Genomic DNA, 27,460 nt, shown 5'->3' on the forward strand with positions numbered 1-27,460 from the left:
GTTATTTTTTTATCGCATTCTTATTTATTACAGAGTGATTGATGGTTTGGAGTCTTTGGAACAATTAGAAAAATTACCAGTAAATCCTAAGAATTACAAACCTCTTGCAGAAATAAGGATAAATAATATAACCATACATGCTAATCCATTAGCGGGATAAACTTGTGAGTGGTAGAATGGTTCTTATTATTTATTGTAATGACTTAAGTAATTTATATTCTTTAAAAATCTATTTGCATAAAATATATGAAGTTAATGATTAATATACACATATAATACATAAAATATAAAATTAATAAATAATATAACCATACATGCTAATCCATTAGCGGGATAAACTTATGAGTGGTAGAATGGTTCTTATTATTTATTGTAATGACTTAAGTAATTTATATTCTTTAAAAATCTTCTATTTGCATAAAATATATGAAGTTAATGATTAATATACACATATAATACATAAAATATAAAATTAATAAATTTATATGTATAGAAAATATATAAACATACACACATATATATATATATATATATATATATATATATACATATGTTTTTTTACAGATGTTTTAAATTTGCAAGAAATAATGCTGCCAATAAGTACCTTTACATTGTATATTTACCTAATATTCTCTTATTATGTGGATCAAATGGACTTTGAAGATACATTCTCGCAGGATATCTTTTTCTCATTGCTTCAATTTGGTAAGTACCTGTTTCTAAAAATTCTTTTGTAATATTTTGTCCATTTGGTGCTGTGATATATCTGGATAAAAAAATTAATGTATAAATATATAAACTATTCATATTTATTTATATTATTTATTTCGTTTACTTACGCCTGTCCGATACTGCTTTTAAAAGTATATCCATGTTCAGCTCTTCTTAGATAACCAACTAATTGATCATTTCTATAAACACTTTCCATACCCCACAGTGGTATATCACTGTGAATTAAACAAATATTAATCCATGAATAATGTGCATTCAAAATATTGATAAACCAGTATTAGAGAATAAATATATTGCAAAGTGATATACTTACTCATTTATGTGTAAATGCACCAGTCTTTTTTTTATTCCATTTTTATGACATCGGTCAACAGATTCTTTACCTAAATACTTACCATTCTTACGACAAACAGTTTCTAAAGCTGCTTCTATTGGATTGTCATCCGATCTTAAGTCAGCACCCCAAATATGAATTCCTAATAGACAAATTAATACATAATCCCAATACAATTACGACATAGATTAAATGATATACAAATATTGAACTGTTGAACCTTTTTCAGAACATAAACTGTAGAATGCTCTGTAGCCAGCTAATTTCATATCATATTTTTTACCACATTCCATTAAAGCTTTGTAAACCTTTTCACATGAACTTCTTGGAATATGTAATTCAAAACCAAGTTCACCCACAAAACTAAATCTAAACATATGCACCAGTTCACCATTTATTCGTACTAATTTTGAAGTAGAATATGGAAATGATTTGTTTGAAAGATCATCCTCGACTAACATTTGTAGAACTTGACGACTGTAATAACAAATGAAAAATATAAATTATATAAATAAACAGTGTCAGATACAATATCATTCTTTTATCATAATTTATACATATATTCAAATTCACATTTCATTTGGATACCTGTTAGGACCTTGTACTGATAAAATTCCTATCTGTTCTGTGACATTATGCACAGATACATTAAAATCTTTTTCTCTGGCTACTTTGTTGATATGTGCCCAGGTATGATACGATGACATGCCCCCAGACACTAAAATCAGAAATAAAAAATTAAATTGAATCTCGAGATAAAATACTATATACGTGATAAAATATAAAAGTAAATAAGAAACTGTACCGATATAAAATGCTTTTCCTTTAAATATGGGATCAATTACACCACCCAAACCGGATTCTAGACCGGTGATAGTGCAATCGCCTTCTACTCCTCCGTTTTTATTTAACATACAAGTGTAAACAGTCTTATTGATCTCTCGATCTACTTGAGATGTAAATATATAATCTACCGCCTTTCTTGCATCTGGGCCGCATATGTAAAATTTTCCAAAGGACGATGTGTTAAATAAGGCAACATTATTTCTGCATGAAAGCGCTTCCTCCCGTATCTATAATACATATAAAACAGAAAAAAATTATATTTAACATTTTTGTTGAAAAATATTTTTTCATACGATCTTATCCTAAAATTAAAAAGTTAAACTTACGATATTATCGTGTGGTGGAAAGTGAAATGTATGTTCCATTTTTAATACATCGGCATATGTATCATTCGTATTTTTTGGCGTATCATAATAACCGCCATAATCATAAGGCAAAACTGCAGCTGTTTTATTATTTAGCAAAAACCATCCTGGACGTTCCCATCCTTGCCGTTCTTCCATGACGGCGCCTTCATTGATGAGTAACTATAATGCATAAAAGATTAATACGTTATTGATAAATAAAAGAAAGATGAAAATGAATAATCTAATAGTAAGTGAAAAAGTTTGTTGATAAAGTTTGAATATTTATGTAAAACATAATTTACATTATGGAAAGGATCTGTCTTTAAATTTCTTCCACTTAAACGTTCGTCGTGTGGAAAGACAATCTCATAATTTTTTGCGTAAGCTTCCTGACATCGTTCATTAATCCAAACTAAGTTTTTTCTTTGTTCTGGTATAAATCTGGAAAGACGAAGAAAATATATCAAAGTAAAGAAAAGGAACAAATTTTAAATATGAATAGATTGATGTTACTTATATTTCTACATTTGCTATTTTATCACTATGTAAAAGAAGAATTATTAATATATTTAAAAGTTAATTTGTTCAGTAATTGTGATGTTAAATTACATTATATATTTAAGAAATTTGCTATCTTTAATTCGAAAATGAATCTTTACCGCCTAATATCGTAATTGAACATGTATTTGTCTGGTCGTCCGTTAATTATCCATAATGCTATTTGTTCCCCACAACCACCTCCGAACATCATCCCGGCACTATTATATCCACAAGAGTAATAAAAACCTGTGCAGCGTGGATCTTCACCTTTCGAAGTCATTGTTTTTATTTTAGACTTAATGCACTTATAGTGTTAATGAATGTAAACATCTACTATAAATTAATGATAAAATTTGTACCCATAATAGGTCTATGGTCCGGAGTGAAACTTTCTGGACCGCATATTGTTGTTCTTATTCCTGTGGTTGCCAGAATGGGTATCAATCGGTTCATCGCTTTTACATGTGCATTGAATACATCCCAGTTCAGCTCGTACAAACTGAAGGAGAAGTCTTCTGGTGCCTTTACATAGTACGTATCATTTAAGAATTAATTAAGAGAACTCATACTGTGTTGCAAATATTTTTTTATAACAGCAATTAAATTTCTGCCTGTAACATGTATATACATAACTTACAGATTTCAATATGATAGGATTTGATTCGTAACCTCCGATATGCATATTTCCACCCTGCACTCGAAAGTAGATACTACCATCAGGATCTCGAATATTTGGCAATCCTTGTATGTTCATCGGTTCAGTGATGACGTATGCGTGTTTTATCGGTGTCAACGGAATATCCAGTCCTACCATTCGTGCTATCGTTCCGGACCATGCTCCAGCAGCGTTTAATACGACATTGGTTTTTATAACTCCGTAAGGCGTTTCTACTCCACGAACGATTTTATGGCCATCGTTATCTTCTGTGAGAATTTTAATCACTGGACAATCCTCAATAATCTTGAAAATTTATATTTAATTGGATTAATTTTCAAACGTCGTAATTAATAACAAAATTTCACTTTAGCTTCAATTATTTATGGAAGACATATTGATTATACTTTGAATACAGATGTAACGATCTATCGTGCTATTGTGAATTATAAATATCAAGTGAGTAATACTATGTAGGCTGATTTTGATATAAGAGAAAAATGAATGAAATTACCTTGCAACCGTTTTTTTCTGCTGATTTTGTCAATGCATTTACTAACATGGCAGGATCTATAGTACCATCTCCTGGAGAATATATTGCAGCCAGAAATGCATTCTCATCTATCAGAGGAAATTTTTCCTTCGTTTCGGCCGGATCAATCATATATGCATCAATGCCAAAATTCTTACAACCAGTAATTAATATTTCGTACTCGGTCACTCGTTTCTATGAAATGTAATATAAAATTTATTCTTCGAAAATAAATGTAGATGAGGGCATCAATTATGTGCAAAGAAAATGCCAAGATATTTAGACTCACGGGAGATTGAGCGATAAGTAGTCCACCGTTATTTATCCATCCTGGATCTATATCTGTCTCTTCTTGCAAGGATGCATAAAGCATATTCGAAGCTTTCAGCAACTCCGTTTCTACATCGGTTTCTACTCCGCGTAAACACCACACGAGACCTGATGTATGCCATGTTGTGCCAGATATAAGTTTAGATTTATCCAAGAGTACAACGTTGATACCGCGTTTTCCTAATTGATAAAGTGCATTACAGCCAGCGCTGCCACCACCTATTGTAAGAATTCTTGCATGTATTACACTGTATAAAAAAATATCTATATCTATCTATAAATATTAATTAAAATTAACTGTTGTTCAGCTGAGATTTTTTCTAATTTTGTATACAAAAGAATACCGCTAAAGATACCTCAGTTAATCTTAACTACTATATATATATAATGTAGAGTATTCAATTTTTATCCAAACAAATTCTTTATGTTTTTCCAAGGATATAAATTTAATTACCTATTATTACAACGTCTGCATTACTAGGTATGCCAATCTTTGTCTGATTGAACGTAGTGATCGCTCGGTTATTTCTAAAACCCCATTTAGATATGAACTGAAAAAAAGGAATATATTGATATTGATGAATATATGCGATTTCATGTTTTTACAAATATAAGTGAAATCATTAATTTTACAATGTACTTGAATGTATCAGATTCGACAAAATTGAATATACATATATATGTACCTTGTTCGTTATTAGACGAAGCATCTCGTATGGTTCATAGAATCAGGTCGTCATATATAACTGCAACATATTGCCACAGACCGTTTCTCAGCCAGGATCGCTCGGCTTTGTTGCTCTAATTGTGGTTTATCTTCAAAATTACACTGTTTATAATATGTACATGTTTATCAAGAAACTCGTCGCATTTTTCAACGTTAATTTCTCTTTCACGCGTGATATCACTCACTCGCGTTTGCGGTGAAATGTTTGATTAAAAAATCTCTAGTTTCCGTAATGTGAAGAGAGATTACGAACGACGTCAATGTTCAATCGCGAAACGACAAAACATTACCCAATATGTTTGTATGAGAAAGAAAAGGCGATACTTAATAAGAGATTTAAAACGCTATGTAAGTACGATTGCTCTTTCTATAGAAAAAAAATATGGATAACATATATTCTAAATACATACCTATTGCACAAATATTGTTATATTTTATTTTACATTAAAAATATCTGTTTTTTGCCAAGCTAATGATAATAAGAGGTAAAGGAACGGTAATTTCGTCATAAAATTAATCTATCTTCTTACCAGATAAAATTGTGCATTATCACTCTATGTTTGTACAGTTATCTATTACTCGCCTTACATATAAACACCTAATGTGGAAATATTTCTCTTTGTTGTCAGCTTTGGACTCTGCGAGAAGTGTCATTGTTGATGTCTTTCTCAAGAGTTTTACTTTGACCTGTTCTCTCTTGTGTACTTTCTTATTTATTATTAGATTGTATAACGTCTTTTATAACATACTGTATACAATAAGTCAAATAATATCCTTTCGATTTCATCAGAATTTATCAGAATAATATCTTTTACATTTCATCAGAATATTTCAATTTTAATATGCTGTGCTGAAACGTGTGTGTGTATTATACATATATATGAATGTATAGCAATTTTTATGTCTTTATCAATAAGGAATTTAAAAGAAACAACTCATGACATTGCAATACTTCTTATCTGCAGTTTGATTATTTACTAAAAATAATAAGACTAGTTTCTGTTCTTGTTACGTATTAATTAGTTTAATATATAACATACAGTCATTTAAAAGTCATGATAATTACGATACTTCTACAAAATAAAGGATTATATTTTATCGACTAAGAGGAGTCTGATAGACTTATTCTTAGTTTATTTATATTTAATTATGTTATCATCTACTATACATTAAACTAGACATACTACAAAAGCGATACATATTTAAGTACAGTGTGATAAATATATCGTGTAAAAAAAATAGGATTTTTTTTAAAAGAATCTGTGAACACATCCGTAAAGAAGTTAACAAAATGCCACTTCAAACACAAATAACACGTTTCATTTAGCGAATAAACCTTACAGCGAAGTGTGCTCTTCGCTCGCTAAACTATCTGTATCTTCAGTGTCTGAATTAGTTGCAGCTTGGACTCGAGCGTATTCGTCAGTATCGATGCTTTTGCAAAAATGAATAGCATACTTTAGTTTTTGTCGTAAAACTGCTTTACATGAATATCTCGGCATTTTCAAAAGGAAAAAACAAGTATAGCTTTCAGGAAGAAACTGGTCTGGTGGATTGTACTTATCCATTACCTAAGAAGAAAAAAGTCGATAAAAGAATGCGTATATGATAATACTTGATATAAAATATAAAATTCGATATAAAACTGCATTTTTTTACTTGTAAAACAAAGTCTCTGCCTCTAAAATCTGCGATTGTACGTGGTAAACGTGTCCTGCCCCAAACAAAACGAAGGAAAAGCGATCGTTCTTGATTGGAGAATTCGTCCATTACTTCCCAAAACCATTGAACAAGTGGTGCAATCGCTTCAATACCTGGAAAGATAATTCTTAAATATTAGAAACATAATAAATAAATTATATGTAAAGAAGAAGCATATATATATATATAATAAAGAATTTTAATAGATCAATTATAATGAAAAATTCTTTTAGAGAAAGACAATTGGGATAAATTATTAAAATTAATTATGCTTAATACTTTCATTACTCATGTTAAAATTAGTACCAGTATCTTGATATGATAAAAGTATCTTGATATAAGCATCAAAACAGAATATGTAGAGTATACCTTTATATGTGGCAACAGATTTCAATAGATTCAGTGGTATATCTGGACTACCGCAAACCATTGTTTCGAGTTCAGCACCGCTAAATAATGCTAATAAGGGTACAGGAACGACTTTTGATAATCCTTCTCGGACAGCTGCTACTTGAGCGTCAAATTCGTGTAGCCTATAATCTAATGCCAATCTTACATACTCGTGTCTATTTTCTGGTGTTATCTTAAGATATCTGAAAATTTAAAGAGTTACTTATTCTCTATCACAAAAATCCTTTGCTTTTAACTATTGTTAAATATGGATTATACTTTCTTTCTATTTAAATATTATTTTATAGTTTGATAATTCTGAAGCAATGCAAAGTAAATATACCTTATATTAGCATGCAGTTTTTAAATATAAAATATAATTTGTAAAATATATATAAATTTTTATATATATAATTTATCATTTAAAAATATTTATTTTTATAGGTTTAAAAATATAATATTTCTTTCTCTATGTTTAAAATACTTTTTAGAATTTTGCATATGAAATATATGTTATAATGAATATTTATTACATAAAAAATACATATAGTAAATATATAGAAAAATAACATAATAAAAATTTTGAAAATATAATACCTGTTAGATAATGCGACATCGTGTCCTGCAGCGGAGGGAGTAGAAAATGGCATTTCTAAACTCTGAAAAACTTTTTCATCGGGATCCATATCCCTAATACAAAGTAAGCCAGGAACGTAATCTCTATCGACTTCCGTCAGATCCGCTGGTGTCAAAGGTATGCCAGCAAGTTGCTTCCAAACTGGTTCGGCTAGATTTAAACTCAACGGACTGCCCGTTCGTATAGCAATACCCATCAAGATGCCTAAGAATTGAAACATGTTCATATGCAATTGAGAGTCCGCAATGGGGTTCAATAAGAAACAGTCACGGTTCGTGCCGTTATCCTCGCGACCGTTTGGCGTAGGTATAAATAGTGGTAAGCAACCATTTTGTAATTCATCGCACATTTCTGCTATACTCTCACTATAACCACCGCCACAATCGTCGACGCTTTCTCCTAAATAAAATAATACGAATGCATTAACGATTTTGCATATTCTATCGTGTTTATTTTATAAGAAAACTTAGTGATTATATAAACAAGCTACATACCGACAAACTTTACTTTCCAAACTCTGTGAGGTAGGAACAATACATCCTGCGTCAGTAAAGACATCTTCGACACCATTTGACCGAAGACCGATTTGATACCGTCCGGTCCAGCTAATCCACCTTTCGCTCTAGCCCTTTTCACTTGTATCCTGTTCAATTCGATCACAGGTCCATGTTGACGGTCTCTAACCATTGTAGCTTGAATGACCTTGCGGAATGTCGCTTCCTTTATACTGTATACCAGCATAGGGGCTAGCTTGCTCAGTCCGATATGACCGGTGATCGGAAACATAGCCAAAGCAGGACACAAGAGTTCCGCGAAATGATGTAGTAATACTAGTCTATTGCGCAGTACGGAGTACGATAAATCTTTAACCAAATCATATTCCATGGGCGTGGACGCCGGCATTCTGCTTTGTGTAGCTTTTGCGGTGCTCCAAGCTAGCGTATGCGCGCTACCGCAAGCGACTCTCGTAATTTTCTTGCCTTGCAACGCGTGTACCAATCTCGGCCTGTGGAGCGCACTCGTGGTACCGTCACCGAGTTGACCCTCGTCGTTATCGCCCCAGGTGAAAACCTCTCCTTTGTCAGAGCACGCGACACAATGCAACGAACCCGTTGCTATCGAAATGATCTTCTTTCCTTGCAACGCAGCTACTTTACGCGGTCTACGCACATGATCGTCCGTACCATGACCTAAACGATGATAATCGCCTTTACCCCTGCACATAGATAAAAGAAAAGATCGAAAATATAAAAAGAAATTTAAAAAAGAAGATAATACTATATAAAAAAATTAATGCTAAAAATTGTTATTACCAGGTATAGACCGCTCCAGATCTTGTTAAGGCGACTGAAAATTGACTACCACATTCGACTTTAATTACACCGAGTCCGGCTAAGGAATCTATCTTCAATGGAACTTTACATCCATCGCTGCCGCCTCTACCCAATTTCCCGTAATCTCCGTCACCCCAACTCCATACGTTATCATCATCGGTTACGCAGAGCGTCTGTGCGTCACCACTTCCACAAGCCACGTCGATTACTTTGTAATCTTGTAAAGCTTCGACTACCTTCGGTCGTAACTGATCATCGCTGTCCCCGTGTCCGAGACGTCCGTATCGTCCTGTACAATCAGTTCTTTTTGTGATAGCAAGATAATACAGCATATCTATATTTTCAGTAACTTTACACATAAAAAAATCTAATATTTGATATATGCGCAAATATAATAATGAATCGAAATCATATTATATAAATATAAAATAATAAATAAATACAATAAATAATAAAATAACAATAAAATAATAAAATAAAAAAAATTGGTTTTACATTACTTGCCTCTAATCATGTTTTTTTTTACCTTTCCCCCATGTATACAGCCAACCGGCGCTCGTGATAGCGGCGCTATGATGACCACCGCAAGCTATATCTACAATTTCTACGCCGAGTAGATCCTCGATCAATTTTGGCCGGTCGTACGACATTTTGTTACCGTGTCCCAGTTTGCCGTCGTCGCCTTCACCCCAAGAATATACATGACCTTCCGAGCTTAGAGCGAGACAGTGCTTTCCTCCCGAACTGACGGCTACTTTTTTAATAAATACATGCTGTATTGATTCCAATAGCGTTGGAATCATAACGGAATCTGTTCCTCCTATCCCAAGGCGTCCCGCAGCTCCGTAACCTGTAAAACATTGTAGATTAATAACGACATATGTCACATAGTTATATTATAATTAAGTTTCGTCTTACCGGTCGAATAAACCTTTCCATCGGCAGTTACAGCAAACAAAGTTTGCTCACCACCAGCCAGTTGGATCGGTCTGAGCGCAGACAAACTTTCACATGGTGCAGGTAGCTTGACCTTCGGACCTTCTAGGCCTCCTAGTTGACCTCTGTGATTGTGACCCCATCCGTAGATCGCGCCCGAACCGTCCCATGATAGCGTCCAGTCCTCCGGTCTACGATTTAGCCATTGTAGCAACTGCTCATCATGTCCTTGTTTGAATACATTGTGATTTTCATGATCCTTTGTATATTCGGTGTCTCCGTCCATTGCCATTTCGTTTAGCTGTTTTGTAACTTCATGACAAAATGCTTTCGGTAAAGAAATGCGATCGACGAGTGACTTTGCCACGCGCGCAGCGAGACAATATCTGCGAAACCAGGACCACTTGTGTACCTCGGAACAGAACTGCATTCCATCCAATTCGAGATCGCATGCGAGTGCTACGAGAACTTTGAAAAAGTCGCTGTGCATCAACTGCTTGCCACCTCTGACTAGAGGATCTTCATACGCGTACTGTCGTAAAAGTGCTTGCGGTAGAGAACCAAGTAAAGATGAGAGTGCCACTTCAGGTCTTATACCTGGTCCGTTTGTATAAACCACCTGTAATTTTCTCAACGCCCACATCCTCTGCTGCGCGGACAGAGTACTTAATTGACTGCATTGACCTAGAGCGGTGGCCAGACGAGAGGCGACATTTCTATCGGAATTTATCAGACTGTTATCTATTAGTAGATGTTCGGCCAAAGCTATAGTCGGCTGCGACAGAACTGCTCGATCAGATCCGAGCTCGTACGGCGCCGTTTTCGCTAGAACGGGATATACTGTAAATTTCCAGCCCCAACCGTTGACAGATCCGTCCGAGCAGAATCGCCACTTCAATTCGTCACCTTGAATCTTGATTTCTGGCCCCCACTCAGTCCACTCTCTGCCGGATCTAACAGCTACCACTCTACCGCTTCCGTCCATTATTGTGAGCGGATCGTGCCGTTTCTCTGTGGAGCACTGTCGATCAAATTCCACTCGAAGGGCCTCCGCGCCAGGTATTTTTACGTGACCCGTCAATGTAGTGTCATCGATATAAGGGTGCGGTGTTTCCTGCACGACGGGTTGTGGTGTATTGTTGACGCAGTTGCTATTCGCTGCAGTGTCTTCCAATTCTGTTACACACAATTCTAGCAACATACTGCCAACGGAACTATTTTTCTTACCTAGAGCGATCAGTACCGATGATATTGTTTCTTTGGCTGACGCGCAAACTCTATTGGCTACAGCCAATTTCAACAAGTCAACTAAAACTCTGGCATCATCTTCCGTTAATGCCAACGTAAACTCATCTAGACCGAAGGCTGTGATACCATCCTCGCCTACTACCTGCGCATTGGACGTTAAAGTAGCAGCTATAACACTCATCGCGCTTGTCGACATCCTTGAAGCGCGTGAAGATAAACTGGCAGAACTAGACATAGACATGGCTAACATAGCTAATGGATAATCTTCCGACTCGGGAGTCATCTTAGGACTACAAGTTACTACATTGACCGCTTCAGCAACATTTGCCGGAGCTTCACCTCCACCTTGTGCAATGTCACCAACGTTTTGATAAACTGTGTGCTCGGTACTCGATGTCATAGTTACCTCTGACGGTGGAATCACATCCATTACTGAAGCTATCGGTGTATGTTTCACCGACGCACAGCCGTTCAGTGTTGAATGACTCTGTAAAGCAGTGACTATCACTCCCCGTGCTTGCATAATGAGAAGAGCATTAATTACATGCTGTAAGGCTTGCTGCTTTGCAACATTGCTTTCTAGTGAAAGTATTATACTGGCGAGCGATGGTCTGGTGACGACGATATTTGTCGTGGCGACAGTACCGTTTTGTTCCGGCACATTTGTCAGACCTAGACACATCTGGCCTAATGGGTCTCTTGCTGTTGGGAATGTAACCGGTTCTTGATTTCCGCTACTTGGTTGATCGACTAAGACCCAAGCTATACTGTGACTCGAGCCACAGGATACTCTATTCACTCTCGCATCTTCCAATTCATGTACTAATGATGGTTTCCGATTAACGCTCGTCGTGCCATTACCTTGTTGCCCATGATCATTATCACCCCAGGCGTACACCTGACCTGTATCGGTCACCGCAAGACAATGTAATGCACCAACGGCCACATGAACGATTTTTTTGCCTCGAAGACCTTCAACCAATGTGGGTTTTCGAACGTGGTGATCATTACCATGTCCTAAGCGAAAATAATCTCCTTTTCCCCATGTCCATACTTCACCATATTTCGTCAAAGCGAGGGAAAATTGCGCGCCGCATTCCACCTGTACGACACCTAAGCCACTTAACCGATCTACTACTAAAGGTGTATAACAGCCATCGCTTCCGCCACGACCGAGTTTGCCGAAGTCACCATCGCCCCAGGAATATACACAGCCGTCAGTAGTCAAAGCCATTGTTTGTGCGTCTCTGCTACCGCAGGCTACTTGAACTACTCTATGTCCAACTAAAGTCTGTACTAGTTTCGGCCTCATTTGTGTGACAGTATCACCATGGCCTAATCTACCATACTCCCCTAAACCCCAGGTATACAATTCACCATTACTCGCGATCGCTGCCGAATGTCCCGATCCGCAAGCGATGTCTCGAATTCTCTTCGATTTCAATGTTTCGATAAGCTTTGGTTTATCCAGCGACATACTATTTCCATGTCCCAATTTGCCATCTTCGCCTTCGCCCCACGAAAATACTTTACCGTCCTGAGTAAGTGCCAATGCATGTTTTCCACCTGAGTGCACCGCCACTTTCTTAATTACAAATTGACTTAGAAAAGGTATAGGCTTTGGTTCACACACGTTGTTATCATCTCCTAAACCTAGTCTGCCGTTTGTTCCTTCTCCGCAAGCGTACAACTTGCCTTCTTGACTGACGATAAAGAGAGTCTTACTTCCTCCGGCTATATGAATAGGTTTTAATTTTGATAAGACTTCACTGTACACTGGTAACTTGATTTTAGATCCTTTCAGACCTCCCAATTGATCCTTATCATTCAGACCCCAGACGTAGACGGCCGATTCTTGAGGTGGTGTTGCATCAATATTGCGTTGTACTGCCACTTGTTCTTGCAAGACTTCCCAGTCGGATGCAAGGAAAGAAACCGAAGTTGTCAGTTGATTCTCAAACATATTCTGGCGACCGATTATGCGCAAACCATGTATTTTACAATCTATGCCGCCATTTCGACATTGTTTGATCGCTATCTCTACACAAGGATAATATTCCTTCATATCTTGAAGTAGTGTAACGCTAGTATCTGAATAACGTATGGTTATCGTTCTTAATTCCACTAAATTGGTAAAAGAGTCTCCTACATTAACCGTTATTACAGAGGGCATGTAACTACTATCTTGTGGATTGACGATAATCTTTAATGAGTATATCAGGATTCCGGACAGCATCTCTAGACGAATCCAGTGCTTTCCTTGCGATCCGCAACTTTGCCAATATTTTCCAGATCCGTCTACCAAACGTGTCGCCCAGTTTTCCCGCGAAGATACTGATAAAGTTCTGATGCACTTGGACCAATCGTCGATCAGATACAACTCTAATAAGTCTTGCCTGTGATATCTGCCTGGTTTTCCGGCATAAACAGCTGCTGAACCTGGTTCTGCAATTCTATTGAAACCGTGTCGATGTGATCGCTTGGTATAGAAACAATTCTCGCATAAATTATAATTATCACAATACTTGCACTTAAATCTGGGACCGGAAATCGGCGACAGACAGCATGAATTACAGATCACGGAATGATGACAAGATGGCACTTTCTCCATCTCAGAAACACAACCGGTCCAACCATGTTGCTGCGGAAAATCTACGGATACATTCTTGCCGTTATTAGTTATCGCTGTGACCACTCCAACACAATGATGGTTTACAGACCCCCAATTATATTTTGGTTCAGTTACCGATGCTTTGACTCGAACTTTATCGCCAACCTTCAATGCAGGCGGTGGACCTGGTAAGGATGGCGGATACCCAAGCAATTCTATATGAATAAAACGCACCCAGTACATAACTGCTTTACGTTGCCACAGAACTTGCGCGTTCAGATCATGCAAGTTTTCCATGTCAATCTTCAATACTAGACCGACATCGCCATATTCCACTTCTTCGTAACTCTTGCAGCAACGTACCAACATACCTGAAACTACGTTGTCACGTACGTATATGGCGTACTCGTCGACTGATAGGAAATCTGAACGTTTCATGTATGTTGGCGGTGTGCCACCTATAGCACCTTCTTGTCCTGATGGAGAATCATCCAGATCTTCGCTAATTGAATCGTCGCTACCATCAGTTAATCCATCTAGGCTGGATAAAGTCTCTGTGTCGCTGAGGGCGGCGTCCGGATTTTCCAATAACCAACCTACCACGTTTTCTGCTGTTACGCTGCCTTGCTCGGCGACACTCATGCTTTTGATAGCCAATTCGACACTTTTCCTGTGGAAACCCATTTCGACTAACTGAGCTACCAGAGGAGTCGCAGGTGCCGCTACAGAGCTTCTTCTCGTTGCTGAGCTAGTTTTACAATGTCTCTTCTGACTCGATGTTAAGGAAACTAATGAGCAATCGGATGTAGGAGTAGTAGGATCCGAAAGCATGCCGGTTCGTTGAATAGGCGTGTGTCTCAATTCAGAAACTAAATATTGTGAGACCGCCAGAGCAGCCTCCTCTAACTCTCTACGTTTAAATATCGGTTTTAATGGTTGTGGCTTTGTAGCACGCAACAGCATTTCCTGCAAAAGCGTGGAAATACGTTTTTCGTCGTCATTGATGTCATTGGTCAACACATATTTCAAGATCTTCCGCAATTTCGACTGATAAGCAAGCATTGCTTTACCAGCATTCAAGGCTGCAAGTTGTTGTTGCTGACTCCGCAATATTGAGGCGTTGACAACGCCAGCGATAACAGGCATACCACCAGGTCGTTTATCCATACCACAAGTAGCGGCTGAAAATAAATTGGCCCAGATAGATATAAGTGACTCCGTTAAAGGCATTCTGTCCAACTGGAATTTATCATTAATTCGTTTCACTGTGTGAAATGGAACTATCTTTCGCGTTCCATTGCCATTCCACAGCTGCATAACGATCTTCGAGTGCTTCGTAAACTTGCAAACCATACCCATCTCACCGTCAGAGTTCACCAAGCCACCGATTCTTATTCTGTTATCCAAACCACCAATGACAATGAGAGTCGCCATAATTGTACGTTGAATAGACAGACCATTTTCACCACCATTCTCATTCATTTGTATATGAAACAACGGACTGTCATTCCAGAGATCTACCGTTAAAGCCAATTTTGCGGAAAGAAATTTGTTTATAGCTTCGTTCCAACCGGGGAGAGAATGTAAGAATCTAATTAACCATATTAATTCCTCAGCTACGGTAGAACTGTATGATGCAGTTAAAGACATACGGCACTTGTTCGAATGAAGCTCGGAACCGGAAGTAATATCACATGTGAGTGCAACTTGGCCCAATATTTCAAAGGATTTTTGTAAAAATTGTGTCATATCGTTCGGGACTGTTTCTACCCCCCATGAGGGCAAAACAGCTGCTAATAATTTCGTGATCATAATTTGTTTTTCGAGACAGGGCTTAGTTTCGTCAATACTAATACTCAATAGAAGATCAAGCCAAGCCTGAGAGCTCAAAGACTTGCATAATCTCGTTGACTTTGCAATCGCTCTTAAAAGACTGAAGGTAGCCCAAGTTCCATGATGCTGTTTCGCCAGTTGTACATGCGTGGTTGACTCGCTGGATTTATTTGCGGTTAATATTATACCATGCAGAGTGGAAGTAAGGATCTTGATAGATGTAGCAGGTATTTTATCCGCTTCTACACCGCATGAGAGTAAGATTATTCGTAGTAAATTCGTAGATGCCGATTTAAGGCAAGTGGTTGGATGTAGTTCTTCTGCGCGGAAACCTGCAGTGTTCTCCGTTTTATTCGCGTCGAGAGAGGCATCGCTGTCAGTTTCATCACTGTCGTCATCGGGAGGTGTCGGCGGATCTGCTAATTTTAGATCGTATTTACCTTCCTTACCCATGCGATACGAATTCGTTGCACCGTTGTCCCATTGAACTCTTATCCATCCGTCGCCACCGAGTTCGCTAATTACTCTACCCACGCCAGGCGGTGGACCATCCTGATCACCCCACTTCCAATCGGCTCCTCGTACAACTCGAGTTCCCACTTTCATTAATGCTGCAAGCTCCATTCCGCTGAGTTGTACGGTCGGTGGTTTGTTCTTTTGAAGAGTATCTTCATAAATCGCCATGATTTCAGTCTTAACTTTCGGTGCATCGGCATTGTCTCCACCTTGCTGTCCCTGACCGCCATCACCGCCTTCGCAAAAAGTTGCTGACGATGGCCCGATTTGTCTTAATAAAGTCAAGATGCTCGATAACAGGCCAGAATTAACTAACAATCCGATTTCATTGGCACATTGATAATTGGTCAGCATACCGAGGATGGTAAGAAGGAACCTTGCTCTTGGTAATTTTCGCAGCCAGGTATAAGTACCTTGATTCAAACTACTCTTTCCACTGACTTTCTGTTTGCTCGGCAGTTCTGCTTGTATGATGTAAGTTCGTAAAGCTTGTATCGCCCATGAAATTACTTCAGCTTCAGCCAGAATAACCTTTGATTTTTGATAGGGAGTAGTCAGCTGTATATCATTCAAACAATGCGCAATCCCGTCGCTAAGAGACTTGTTTTCATAGGTCAAGCCAAGCCAACCGTTAAGCAAAGAATATTTCACCGATGGTATCAAATAATCTCTCTTCAATAATTCGCGCATCATCGAAATACCTTGTTCTCGCACTCGAGCACGTTGCATTTGACAGTACATCGCACGGCGTAAAGTCTCGACATCTCCACCGATGCCATCGTTGATGACGAACTCGATGATACTCGTCATTAAACCATTATAATCAGTAGCCCATCGTATTGGTCCATGTCGAATCTTTTCCATCATTTGCATAATTTTGTTCTTTATGTCCGATATATCTTCTAATTTTGTAGAAGAAGCCACAGTAGTAAGACCTTCCTTGGAGGAAGACATCGTATCCCCATCCGTCGGTTTATTTTTCGTTTTAGCATTTTGTATAGATGCGTTTAATATATCTTCCGGTTTACCACCAGACGAATCTTTGTTTTTACGAATATCCGCTATAACTGTACGAACGGCTCTCTTGAATCTAGGGACGGTATGCAGTAGTTTTAAATCTTCCAGTCCTTTAACTTCGTAACTTGTTGCAGACCGAACCTCGTATAATAGAAATCTACATTTCTCTTGTGCGGGTGCGCATACCTCCTTGTAACTTCTGTTCTGTTGTTGTCTAATTCGTATCAAGTTCCACTTGGTCTGATAAATCGCTCGAGCCATGTCAGCTAATTGACTGCTTAATTTTGCGCTGTTAGCGGTTTTCAATTCTTGTTCTGCTAATAAAAGTGCTTGTTGCCCTAAGCCAAGGTGTTTGACAATAACAGCCATTAGAACGCGACTAATTTCCTCGACGGGATGGTCGCCGCAAAAATCGGCGTGAGAAAATAGATTATTAGCTTTGGAGTATCTGTCGATTATCGTTAAGAACGCTCTAACGTGGCTGTCATCGGTTTTATGCGCCTCCGCTAGTGCATGTATAAACGCGATTGTCCGATCGTCGTTCTCCTTTTGTTGTTCGTTCTTTGCGTGTACTGGAAGTGGTGGTTCCGTAGGCGAATTAGCAGCAGTCGATGTATTGCTTCTCGCCTCATCCTTTTCCTCTTCATATGGATTTGGCGGTTGCAAAACTTGTAAGCCGCCGCGCAAGAAGTTCGCAGTAAGCCACACGCCAGCTTCTTCCTCCGCTGATTGAAGATTCAAACTTTGTCGCATTCGATAGGCGTGTAGGCCCAATAAAAATCCAAGAGCTCTTTCCGTGTCTAGGAGGGACGAACAAACGTCAGTCACTTCGATCGTGACTCGTGCATTCTCGTCAGGTTCCGAATGACAATAATGACCGACAAAGCAGGAATCCATCATACCTCGCGGTGGCGATAGTTGGCTGTATGGTACATTACATTGTGTGACCGCCGAAGTCTCGTCCCGTCCGGTGACGTATCTCTGAAGTACCTCATAAGGAGACCAGGAACCTTCGTTTCTGATATCTTGAACGTCGTAAACATTATTATTCACTACTACCCAGAGACCACCGTCGCGATTGTGATTCTCTAAGTCCGCCCAGCGTATCAACGTAGGTTCTTCTTGAATGGATATCTTATTTCCATGTTGCGGCGCAATGATTCCCGGCCAGGATAGATCATCCGCTTCGTTTTTCTCCATCGTTGGCGCCAACTTGACGAAGTGGTCTAGCGCGTTTAAAATCGGCGCGATTACCTCCATCCAGTTCATGTCGATCAATAGCACGGGGCAATCCACTTGCAACAATATCAGACATGTTACTAACTCGGAAAGTAACACATTAATTATGTCACCTTTCAAGACACTAGCGATGGAGATAAAATCTTTGACTGAACGGCCGCTTACCTCGGTCGCTAATGGCAGTATCTCAGTTGCATGATCGCAGATTTGCGCGATGTATTTCTTCAATAGCGACTCCGCGCCCATCATTTCCTGATCATGCAGATCTTCCGTGCGAGACTTGCGTGTAATACACTCGTATACTTGCGCGATCAGTAACCGTTGAAAACGCAGCAGAAGATTCAAGCTGGGCGAATTATCGAATCTTCTTAGATGTTCATTTCGGTCCATTTGCTGTGATGAACCTTGTTGCAATCTGGATTGCGTTATGCACGTACCATTTCTAATCAACTGTTGGATAAGTTGGAGCAACGAAATGGTCGTAATATTCTTTCCGGAATTAAAACCGTCTTTTATTCCCTGTCTCGTATCGGTCTTCACTTTGATAACGTTCGATGAAGTGCCTATATCGAGAAAGTCCTTTTCATCCGGCATATCCGCTATTTCCGCTTTGATTGCAGCCTTCAACGCTAATTCCAATCCACCATCCACCATTAAGCTGGATACCAACAAGTCAGCCATAAATCGCTGTCCATTGTTTATGTATATATTTGCTGAACTTGATTGTTCTACGTTGTTTAATGTATTTGGTAGAAAGCTGGACAATGTCTTCGCGCGCTCGTTAGCCGTTGGTAACAATATGCTCCAACCTGTTTGTAGAACTGCTTGTGCTGCTTCCTGTATCGTCGCTAATATTCCTGTCGCGCTCGCTAGATTAACACAACGTTGCTTCAGAGAATTTAACAGGGGACTACTTGCAGCGAGTCCGATAGATTTAGTGTCGATATTATGCGTCAACATTGTGTGTAACTGTAATCGGAGCAAATTCAGCGTAGCTACAGCCAAACACTCACGATCTTGTGTAGGCGGTCGTATTCCAGGTAAACCCTCACAAGATTTAGCCAAAAGCGTGTCGAGCAGTTGGAAGGTCTCTTCGCATATATCAACAACAAAGGCCACTCTGCTAGCTCCACCCGACCATGCCGACATACACCAGGCGAAGCTCTGAGTCGGACCTGATGCCAAACCAATGACAGTCTTTGAGGATAATGTCGGACATAAAGTAGGCTCAGAAATAACGGAGCCCAACGAGGGATCGATTTGACCGTAGTCGTTTCTACCCCATCCGTAAACGAATTGATCTTCAGTCAGCACTAATATATGCGTTGCGCCTACAGATAAGTCTTTGATTTTCTTGTCTCTCAACGATTCAATGATTTTGGGATATCTCACGTGCTCCTCATTGCCGTGGCCTAAACGATATGTATCACCTTTTCCCCATGTGTATACTTCTCCGTGGGCTGTTAACGCTGCTGAAAATTGACTACCACAAAATACCTTCACCACGTTGATATCCAGCAGCTTATCGACGATCTTTGGTGTTTTGGATCCATCCGTACCTCCTCTACCGAGCTTTCCATAATCACCATCACCCCAAGAGAAGACTATGCCGGACGCAGTGACGCACAAGGTTTGAGAATCACCGCTACCGCAGGCCACATGCACAACCGTGTGACCTTTCAAAGTTGTCACTAGAGTCGGGATCATAACGTCGTCAAAATTGCCGTGACCCAATCTACCGTAATTTCCTCTTCCCCAGGTATATAATTCACCACTAATGGTTAATGCCGCTGAATACGTGCTACCACATGCTATGAACACGATATTTTTCTCTAAGAGTGTCTCGATCAATTTTGGTTCGTCATACGAAACGGTATCGCCATGTCCGAGTCTACCTCCGTCTCCGTTGCCCCAAGAATACACGCATCCATCTTGTGTTAACGCTAAATGGTGCTTGCCGTCTGAATGAGATGCGATCATCGTGACCGGCTTATCGGAGAAACCATGTACTCTCTGCGGATATTGAGTCTCAGATCCATGATACATATTGTAAACGTTTCCATTTAATGACAGTATCATCAGCGCTCGCTCGGTGCAACATAACTGTTTTATGCCTAACTCTGCGATTGCGTCGCAATAAAAAGGAGTAGAGCCATTTCCAAACTTTACACCACCCCAAGCCAATACCTCTTGAAACGTTTGCCTGCAGTTTCCACTCCTCGGGAATCCATATTCAGTATTAACCGGCGGTAAAAGAGGGGCGGCTAGTCTGCTTAAATTACACATAATAATAACTGCAGCTTTTCTCAAATCGACAGATACGGCATCGTCATCCGGCAGTCGTAGATATTTAAGTAACACTTCACATGGTCCCGGTGTAATGTTTCCATCGAGATGTCTACGAGATTTTGTCGCTGGTATCATATTCAATCTTCGTAACAAAGGGACGAGCGGTGCTGTGCTTCCAGGTGGCGTGACTCGATTGTCTTGATTCTTGTGTTTACCACTGAGATGAAGCAATAAAACTACCGAGTCCAATAAACTAGAAAGAGTAGCCCTTTGTGCGACCAGTTCCAATAACAAGCAAAGAGCCGTATGTTGATCCGACAGTGGCACTGGTCGCCATGATCGTCCAGTAGTTACTTCTCTAAAAATGAAAAATATAAAAAAAATGTTACATTATATATAATAATATAAAGTATGACATATAAGATTAAAATTATGTATGTATATATGTAGAAAAATGTAATATATTTTATTATTCATTTAAATTCATTTAATACTACGAACGCTCGTTATTAATTGATTCTTACGGATATAGTTATGGACTTTGTGTACTATAGCTTTAAGCCATCGTCTACAATAGAGCCATAAGCCATAAGAATTTAATCAATCAATTGATTATTCTTCTTATAGTCAATATTGTGATTGATCAATTTGTTAAATATTACATCTTAAAATTGTAAACGATGGCTAATGGCTAAACCTCTTAAACCGACCTGTCTTTTTCGTTCCTTCCACTTATTACACTTCATTCTGACTAAAATTATGTACTGTATTATTACACTATTATATAATTACTACTTATTAATTATATAATTTTATAGTATATTATTATAGAAATTACTATTCATATTAATATTTTATATTAATACTATTTATATTAATAATTCATATATTTCTTTTATATAATTAATAAATAAAATATAATTATATATTAAAATTATGTACTATATAATTTTAATATAATTTTAATATAATTGTAATTGTAATTATAATATATAATTAAAATTACAATAGTAATTATACTATTATTAAAATTATTGTATATTACGTAATTGAAACTATAAATTAATGAAGCATACATACCCTGTGACAACTTGTCTTAAAAATTTAGCTGATCTTTCTACGACTTCCAACCAAACTTGAGAAACGTTACTTTCATCGAAAAGAGTTGCCTCGGGTAATGATTGCAATGCCTCCAATGATTCGGTCAATAATTCGCTACAAAATTCGACGTCTTCTCCGGATCTCCAAGCCCGTCTTAAGTATGCGAACGAGAAATTTAAAGCCGCACGTGAACCAACACGTGCTAATCCCAAAGTTGCTTTTTCATTAGGTCTTGGTCTGCAAGTTTATAAAATTTTGAGCATTTGTAAAAACAATTATGTTTGATTTTAAACAAAACACAAAAAATAACGTACTCTGAAGAGGATCAAGATACAAGTGTATATCGATACTCTGCGTGCATGAGAAAACAAATCACTTAGGAAATTTGACCTGTGCTGTATGTAATAGGGATTTGCACAATATAATTGTATTACTTAAATAATTATATTATATATATGTAGTATAAATAATATACTATACGTTTTTTGTAATTTTCCAATAGACTTTGGTATATTCAAGGTATCCTTGATCTCTTGTGGCTTATGTCGGGCTAAAGCAGTAAAATATCTTCTAGCGACTATTAGCCGTTGTCTCAAACGCGTTGCTGATAATGTACTATTCGCGACTTCGCAACATAGCTTGCGTTGCTCCTTTATCGATAAATTGATACATTCCTTTAAATCTGTTAATGCTGAAGATTTGAAAAACATTAATATCAATCCAAATTTAACAAACAAATATGAACATAATATCCATTAAGTCAAATCTTAGATAATAATTTTAAACCAGTTTAAAATAAAATATGACTACAAGATTTTTCTCAATATATATGATATAAAAATATATTTACATGGTTGCGGCGCCCAAAGCCATGAATCCATTATCCGCCGGGCAGATGTAGTCCTTTCAACCATTGCTGCTGTTCTTGCAGTTTCTTCATCATCCAGTTTCTGGCATGGAGTACAATTACATCCATGTTGTGGACCACAAATTCCATCGCAGCAGAGACAAGATAATACTCTCATACCACAATAATAATGCCCATTCTCACCTGAAAAAATACATTAAAAAAATCAATCAAACACATCATTCAAACAAAAATTTATTGATATATAATTAAAATGATTATAGATTCTCTTTTAATTTCTATTTCTTTTGTGAATAATAAACCATACATTGACATTCCATTTGTAAATAAATATTTATATATATAACATTAAATACTTATACAGATTAAATAAGTGACATAGCATAAAGAGATGATATGGACTTATAAAGATTTTGACATTTCGTTATAATTAATTTTTACATTCATACCCTTCTTTGCTACAATTCCTGCAGCATTGATTAAACCATCACTGAAAGAACCAACAATTTCACCATCTCGCACCATTTCATTCCATAATTCAGCCAATCCATCGCGATAAAGAAACCGTTGCAGGTCAGTTTTCAACCACTTGGCATCCAATCTTACTTCAGGCCTGACTGTTATATTTAATTGGGTACTCATTTTTGTCTATAATATTATTTATGTAAACCTTTCTCTCTCTCTGATGTACAGTCCAATTTTTTTAGAAATAAAAATATGAACAGATTGCATAAAATGCAATTGAAACTAATAGTTTCACTTCCTTGGAAATGATTGTTCTCCATTCTTGCCTTGCATGATGGCTATTAATCTATCTCTTGACAGATCAATAAATAGTAAACGTCTCTCTCGATTGATAAATAAATTATATCTAGAATTAAACTTTCAGGCGATGTCGATAGCAAGAAAAGAGAGAGGAGAAAGAGAGAGAGAGAGTAGACGTATTTTGCTTGATGAGGGATTTCGAGACTGCTAAATATATTTTCGAGTGTAAAACTTGTTTTTGAAGAAGAAGAGGTTAACAATCAGCACAGTTTGCAATGTTTCTTTCAGACTTCTTGCCTTTTCCATCTGTCCGGTTCTTTAATGTCCCATTACCATCTATAAACATCCATCGTTGTAAATCAATCGGTTATAGTTAACAAAAAAAAAAAAAGCTAACCGAGTGTAGTGACATTCCGGGTACTATATTTTTTGACACATACGCACATATACACCCACATACATACACGCACACGTCCATATCATAATTTGGTATGACGGATTGTTCGATCACCTACCTAGTACCTCTACAGTCTATCCTATCGCTAATTTTGAGGCGATAACGCGATAATCGAACAATGTTGTACGTACAACATCGTTTATAAGTCATTTCTCACATGGATGTATATACATAACATCTCGACGCGATGGGTCGACCTGTCGGAAACCATGTGTCTGTAAGCTTTGCCACGCTTTGTGGTCTGTTTTTGCACTTTTATTAACTCATCGCGATTTTTAATCTACTTGTCAAATAATACCATTCGATTTTATATATGCATTTTCATGCATATTCAAAATTGTGAATGCACATGCACAAAGTGCACGTATTGATTGCAAATGACATTACACACACACACACACACTCTTGTCAGCGTATATATTGGCAGTTGGCACGTGTGTGAGTTGCATGACAGAGAAAGAAAGAAAGAGAGAAAGACATATCTTTTCTTTTAATTTTTAATTTATTATTAGTTTATATATCTTTTATATTATTAACTAATATATTTCTTTATATATGTCAGTTTTGTTAAAAAATTCTTATTTATAAAAAACGCGGTACCTTTCATATAAGATGACGTTATTGAACGATCTCTCATGTGTACGGTATAACGTGGCTATGCAAATTCGGCTTAAAGATGTTTTAGGTTATGTTCTACAGTGTTCTACATCAAATGTTGCAAAATATTACAGTATATATTACAAATAAGTAAAATACAAATTCTACAATAAACATCGGGCATCTCTGCGTTACAAACATTCGAAGAAAAATATGTTTAATAGCATAAAACATACACTAAGATATAATCCAAGTAAATTTGGTGAGAAGTGCATTTATTTCGATATATTTATAATACTTTAGTGCGAAAAAAATTTCTCATTAACGTTTAAGTTCATTAAGTTATATAGAATTACTTATATACACAAATAGAATCTACTTTGTACACTTTCAGCAAAAAAAATCAGTGTTCAGCATAGTTAATATTTAATTTTAGGTTATCAGTTATTAGTACATTTCTCAGCAGAAACGACAGTTAAAAGCGATTCAACGCAACGAGAATGTACACGAAATGCTTATCCACACACCACGTGTGGACAACCTACGTCACTAACACATCCTCATTTAATAAAATATGGAGAAGTGCTACCAGGTATATCGCTTCAGGAACTTGAGAGAAGACGTTTCAAGTTAGTAGAAAGCGTTAAACTAACAATGCAGACTAAGGATGTACATAGGCAACAAATTGTCATCATACCTGCATCGCCCAAGATCTACATGTCCGACAAAATACCATATATCTTTAGACAAAATACAGACTTTCTGTATTTCTCTGGGTGCCAAGAACCAGACAGTATTTTAGTGCTCACATGCAAAGAAGATAATTCCTCATTCACCATATTTGTGAGACCAAAAGACGAACATTCAGAATTATGGGATGGTCCGAGAACTAGTGTCGAAACAGCGGCTGAAATATTTGGAACGGATCATGCTTTACCACTTACAAAATTTGAACAGTTTGTGGCTTCACTCATCCACGAGGATAAGAAAACCATTATTTGGTATGATCATGCTGATGTTATTCAACCGATTTTACATAAGAGGCTATGCCAATTGATTAAATTGACGGACAATCAAATATTTGCTTCTCCCAAGACTTTGTTTCATCAAATTCGTTTGATCAAGAGCGCTTGCGAAATCGATTTGATGCGGGAAAGCTGTCGAATAGCTTCTGACGCTATTGCAAAAACGATTCAATCTTCGAAACCAGAGATGAGTGAACATCAGTTATTCGCTACTGTAGATTACGAATGTCGTATGCACGGAGCTGAACATTTGGCGTATCCTCCTGTCATAGCAGCGGGCAGAAATGCAAATATAATACATTATATCAATAATAATCAAATCATTCAAAGTGGTGATTTGGTTTTGATGGATGCAGGTTCATATAGATATATAAATAGAATTATAATCATATAAAATCTTATTAAATATATAAAATCTGTTTTGAACTTTTATTTATTTATAGGCTGCGAATATCATGGTTATTCATCTGATATAACGAGAACATGGCCCATTAGTGGAAAATTTACACCAGAACAAAAAGTCCTTTATGAAATAGTGCTCGACGTACAAAAAAATTTAATAAAGACTTTGGAAGGCATGCCATCGTTGGACAACGTATTTCATCATATGTGCTTTCTTCTGGGGAAAAGATTACAGGAAATTAACTTGATACCGAACAACATAGGCGAAGAAAAGTTGTTAGCAGCCGCATACACGTATTGTCCGCATCATGTCAGTCATTATCTAGGAATGGATGTGCATGATACAGGAAAAATATCCAGAAGCACAAGGATACAACCTGGAATGATAATAACTATAGAACCTGGTATGATTTAAGGCATATATTTTGAAGAATGATGAACCGTTTGTAAAATAGCTTCTACATATTCTTTTTTGTATTAGGTGTATATATAAACTCAAAAAATCCTTACGCACCGTCACACTTTCATGGATTAGGTATTCGTATAGAGGATGATATCTTAGTAACAGAAAATGGCTCGGAAGTTTTGACAAAAAATTGCCCGAAAGAGGTAGCAGAGATTGAAAGTCTAGCGAGTCAAAATCAAGGATATTAATGTTGGCGATTCAAACGTCCACTGTATATGTAATAAGGTGCTTTTTATTTACATGTATATAAAAAAATATATATGCATATATTGCATATTAATTGTATATGAATAATTGCAACCTGTAGTAATTTTTTTTTTTCTTTTCATATATATTTGGATATATCCAACAAAATCACTTTTCATATTTTTCTAAATTCCATTCTTAATCACGAAATATTTATTTACCTATAGGTAGGTTTAATGCTAGAAGAGCTAAAATGTTTCAAAATACAGATTTTCTATATGTAAATGTATATATATATGTGTATAGATATTTATATACATAAAAATTACTTCTGGTTTTTCAATTCAAACATAGCATTCTCTATATATTTACATAAACATATTTGTACCATGTTACATATTTATAACAGTTTCATATTACATAACATTATTCAAAAATCTTTTCAAATGGAAATAGATGAATATTACATACTTGAAACCAATAAAGAATTATTAGAATCAATAACAATAGAGTATATACGAAAAGCGCTAACATGATCATTGGTGTAATAATATTCAATTATAGTTTGTTGTTTATCAGACAATCATATATGGCACAATAATATTAATATTTTTAATAGAACAAAATTGATATCTAAATTTATATAACTACATGACACATAACAGGTTGCCTATAATTATATAAAATATTATGAAGAGAAAAAATCGAAAATAATTAATTTATAAAATAAATCAAGAGTAGTATACAAAATAAATTGACAGAACTTCAAATATGATATAAAAGAGCATATCAGTTCTTT

At 36.9% G+C, this 27,460-nt stretch overlaps 4 protein-coding genes across 8 annotated transcripts in view; 2 read left to right on the top strand and 2 right to left on the bottom strand.

The window, feature by feature from the left end:
• Positions 1–160, top strand: part of LOC140665768 (peptidyl-prolyl cis-trans isomerase-like 3) — a 902-nt gene extending 742 nt beyond the window's left edge. The window contains exon 4 of the mRNA XM_072892275.1: positions 34–160. Coding sequence (XP_072748376.1) covers positions 34–160 — 127 coding nt within the window. The remainder of the gene's footprint in view (positions 1–33) is intronic.
• Positions 1–5,132, bottom strand: part of LOC140665758 (sarcosine dehydrogenase, mitochondrial-like) — a 6,638-nt gene extending 1,506 nt beyond the window's left edge. For 2 of the 4 annotated variants that reach the window (XM_072892249.1, XM_072892252.1), the window contains exons 1-15: positions 5,003–5,132; positions 4,771–4,867; positions 4,276–4,535; positions 3,969–4,181; positions 3,437–3,760; positions 3,159–3,321; positions 2,919–3,066; positions 2,562–2,700; positions 2,239–2,439; positions 1,872–2,139; positions 1,655–1,784; positions 1,287–1,543; positions 1,046–1,208; positions 840–947; positions 624–766 (exon numbers count right to left, since the gene is read on the bottom strand). In XM_072892249.1, the coding sequence (XP_072748350.1) occupies positions 624–766; positions 840–947; positions 1,046–1,208; positions 1,287–1,543; positions 1,655–1,784; positions 1,872–2,139; positions 2,239–2,439; positions 2,562–2,700; positions 2,919–3,066; positions 3,159–3,321; positions 3,437–3,760; positions 3,969–4,181; positions 4,276–4,535; positions 4,771–4,867; positions 5,003–5,026 (2,638 nt within the window). In that variant the 5' untranslated portion in view covers positions 5,027–5,132. Of the gene's footprint in view, positions 1–16; positions 410–606; positions 767–839; positions 948–1,045; positions 1,209–1,286; positions 1,544–1,654; positions 1,785–1,871; positions 2,140–2,238; positions 2,440–2,561; positions 2,701–2,918; positions 3,067–3,158; positions 3,322–3,436; positions 3,761–3,968; positions 4,182–4,275; positions 4,536–4,770; positions 4,868–5,002 lie in introns of those variants that run through there. The other 2 variants (XM_072892251.1, XM_072892250.1) reach the window with 2 other exon arrangements.
• On the bottom strand, positions 5,024–24,183 carry Herc2 (E3 ubiquitin-protein ligase HERC2). The gene is made up of 14 exons (XM_072892240.1): positions 24,044–24,183; positions 23,213–23,864; positions 22,746–22,946; positions 22,376–22,586; positions 21,875–22,132; positions 10,024–21,152; positions 9,632–9,955; positions 9,085–9,394; positions 8,266–8,987; positions 7,732–8,170; positions 7,114–7,337; positions 6,703–6,857; positions 5,574–6,614; positions 5,024–5,145 (listed from the first exon to the last, which is right to left on the bottom strand). The coding sequence occupies exons 2-13, from the start codon at positions 23,403–23,405 to the stop codon at positions 6,381–6,383; spliced, it is 14,400 nt and encodes a 4,799-aa protein (XP_072748341.1). The 5' UTR covers positions 23,406–23,864; positions 24,044–24,183; the 3' UTR covers positions 5,024–5,145; positions 5,574–6,380.
• On the top strand, positions 24,090–27,415 carry LOC140665765 (xaa-Pro aminopeptidase 3). Of its 2 annotated transcripts, XM_072892271.1 has the most exons (5): positions 24,090–24,202; positions 24,662–24,844; positions 25,019–25,963; positions 26,051–26,413; positions 26,491–27,415. In XM_072892271.1, exons 2-5 carry the CDS (start codon positions 24,796–24,798, stop codon positions 26,661–26,663), a joined length of 1,530 nt encoding a protein of 509 aa, XP_072748372.1. In that variant the 5' UTR covers positions 24,090–24,202; positions 24,662–24,795; the 3' UTR covers positions 26,664–27,415. The 2 variants fall into 2 exon arrangements, with proteins under 2 accessions (XP_072748372.1, XP_072748371.1); XM_072892270.1 differs by lacking the exon at positions 24,090–24,202 and having other exon boundaries at positions 24,472–24,844.
• Positions 27,416–27,460: the final 45 nt, after the last annotated feature.

This window comes from Anoplolepis gracilipes, chromosome 5 (assembly GCF_047496725.1).
Source record: "Anoplolepis gracilipes chromosome 5, ASM4749672v1, whole genome shotgun sequence".
In the NCBI taxonomy this organism is placed as follows: Eukaryota; Metazoa; Arthropoda; class Insecta; order Hymenoptera; family Formicidae; genus Anoplolepis; species Anoplolepis gracilipes.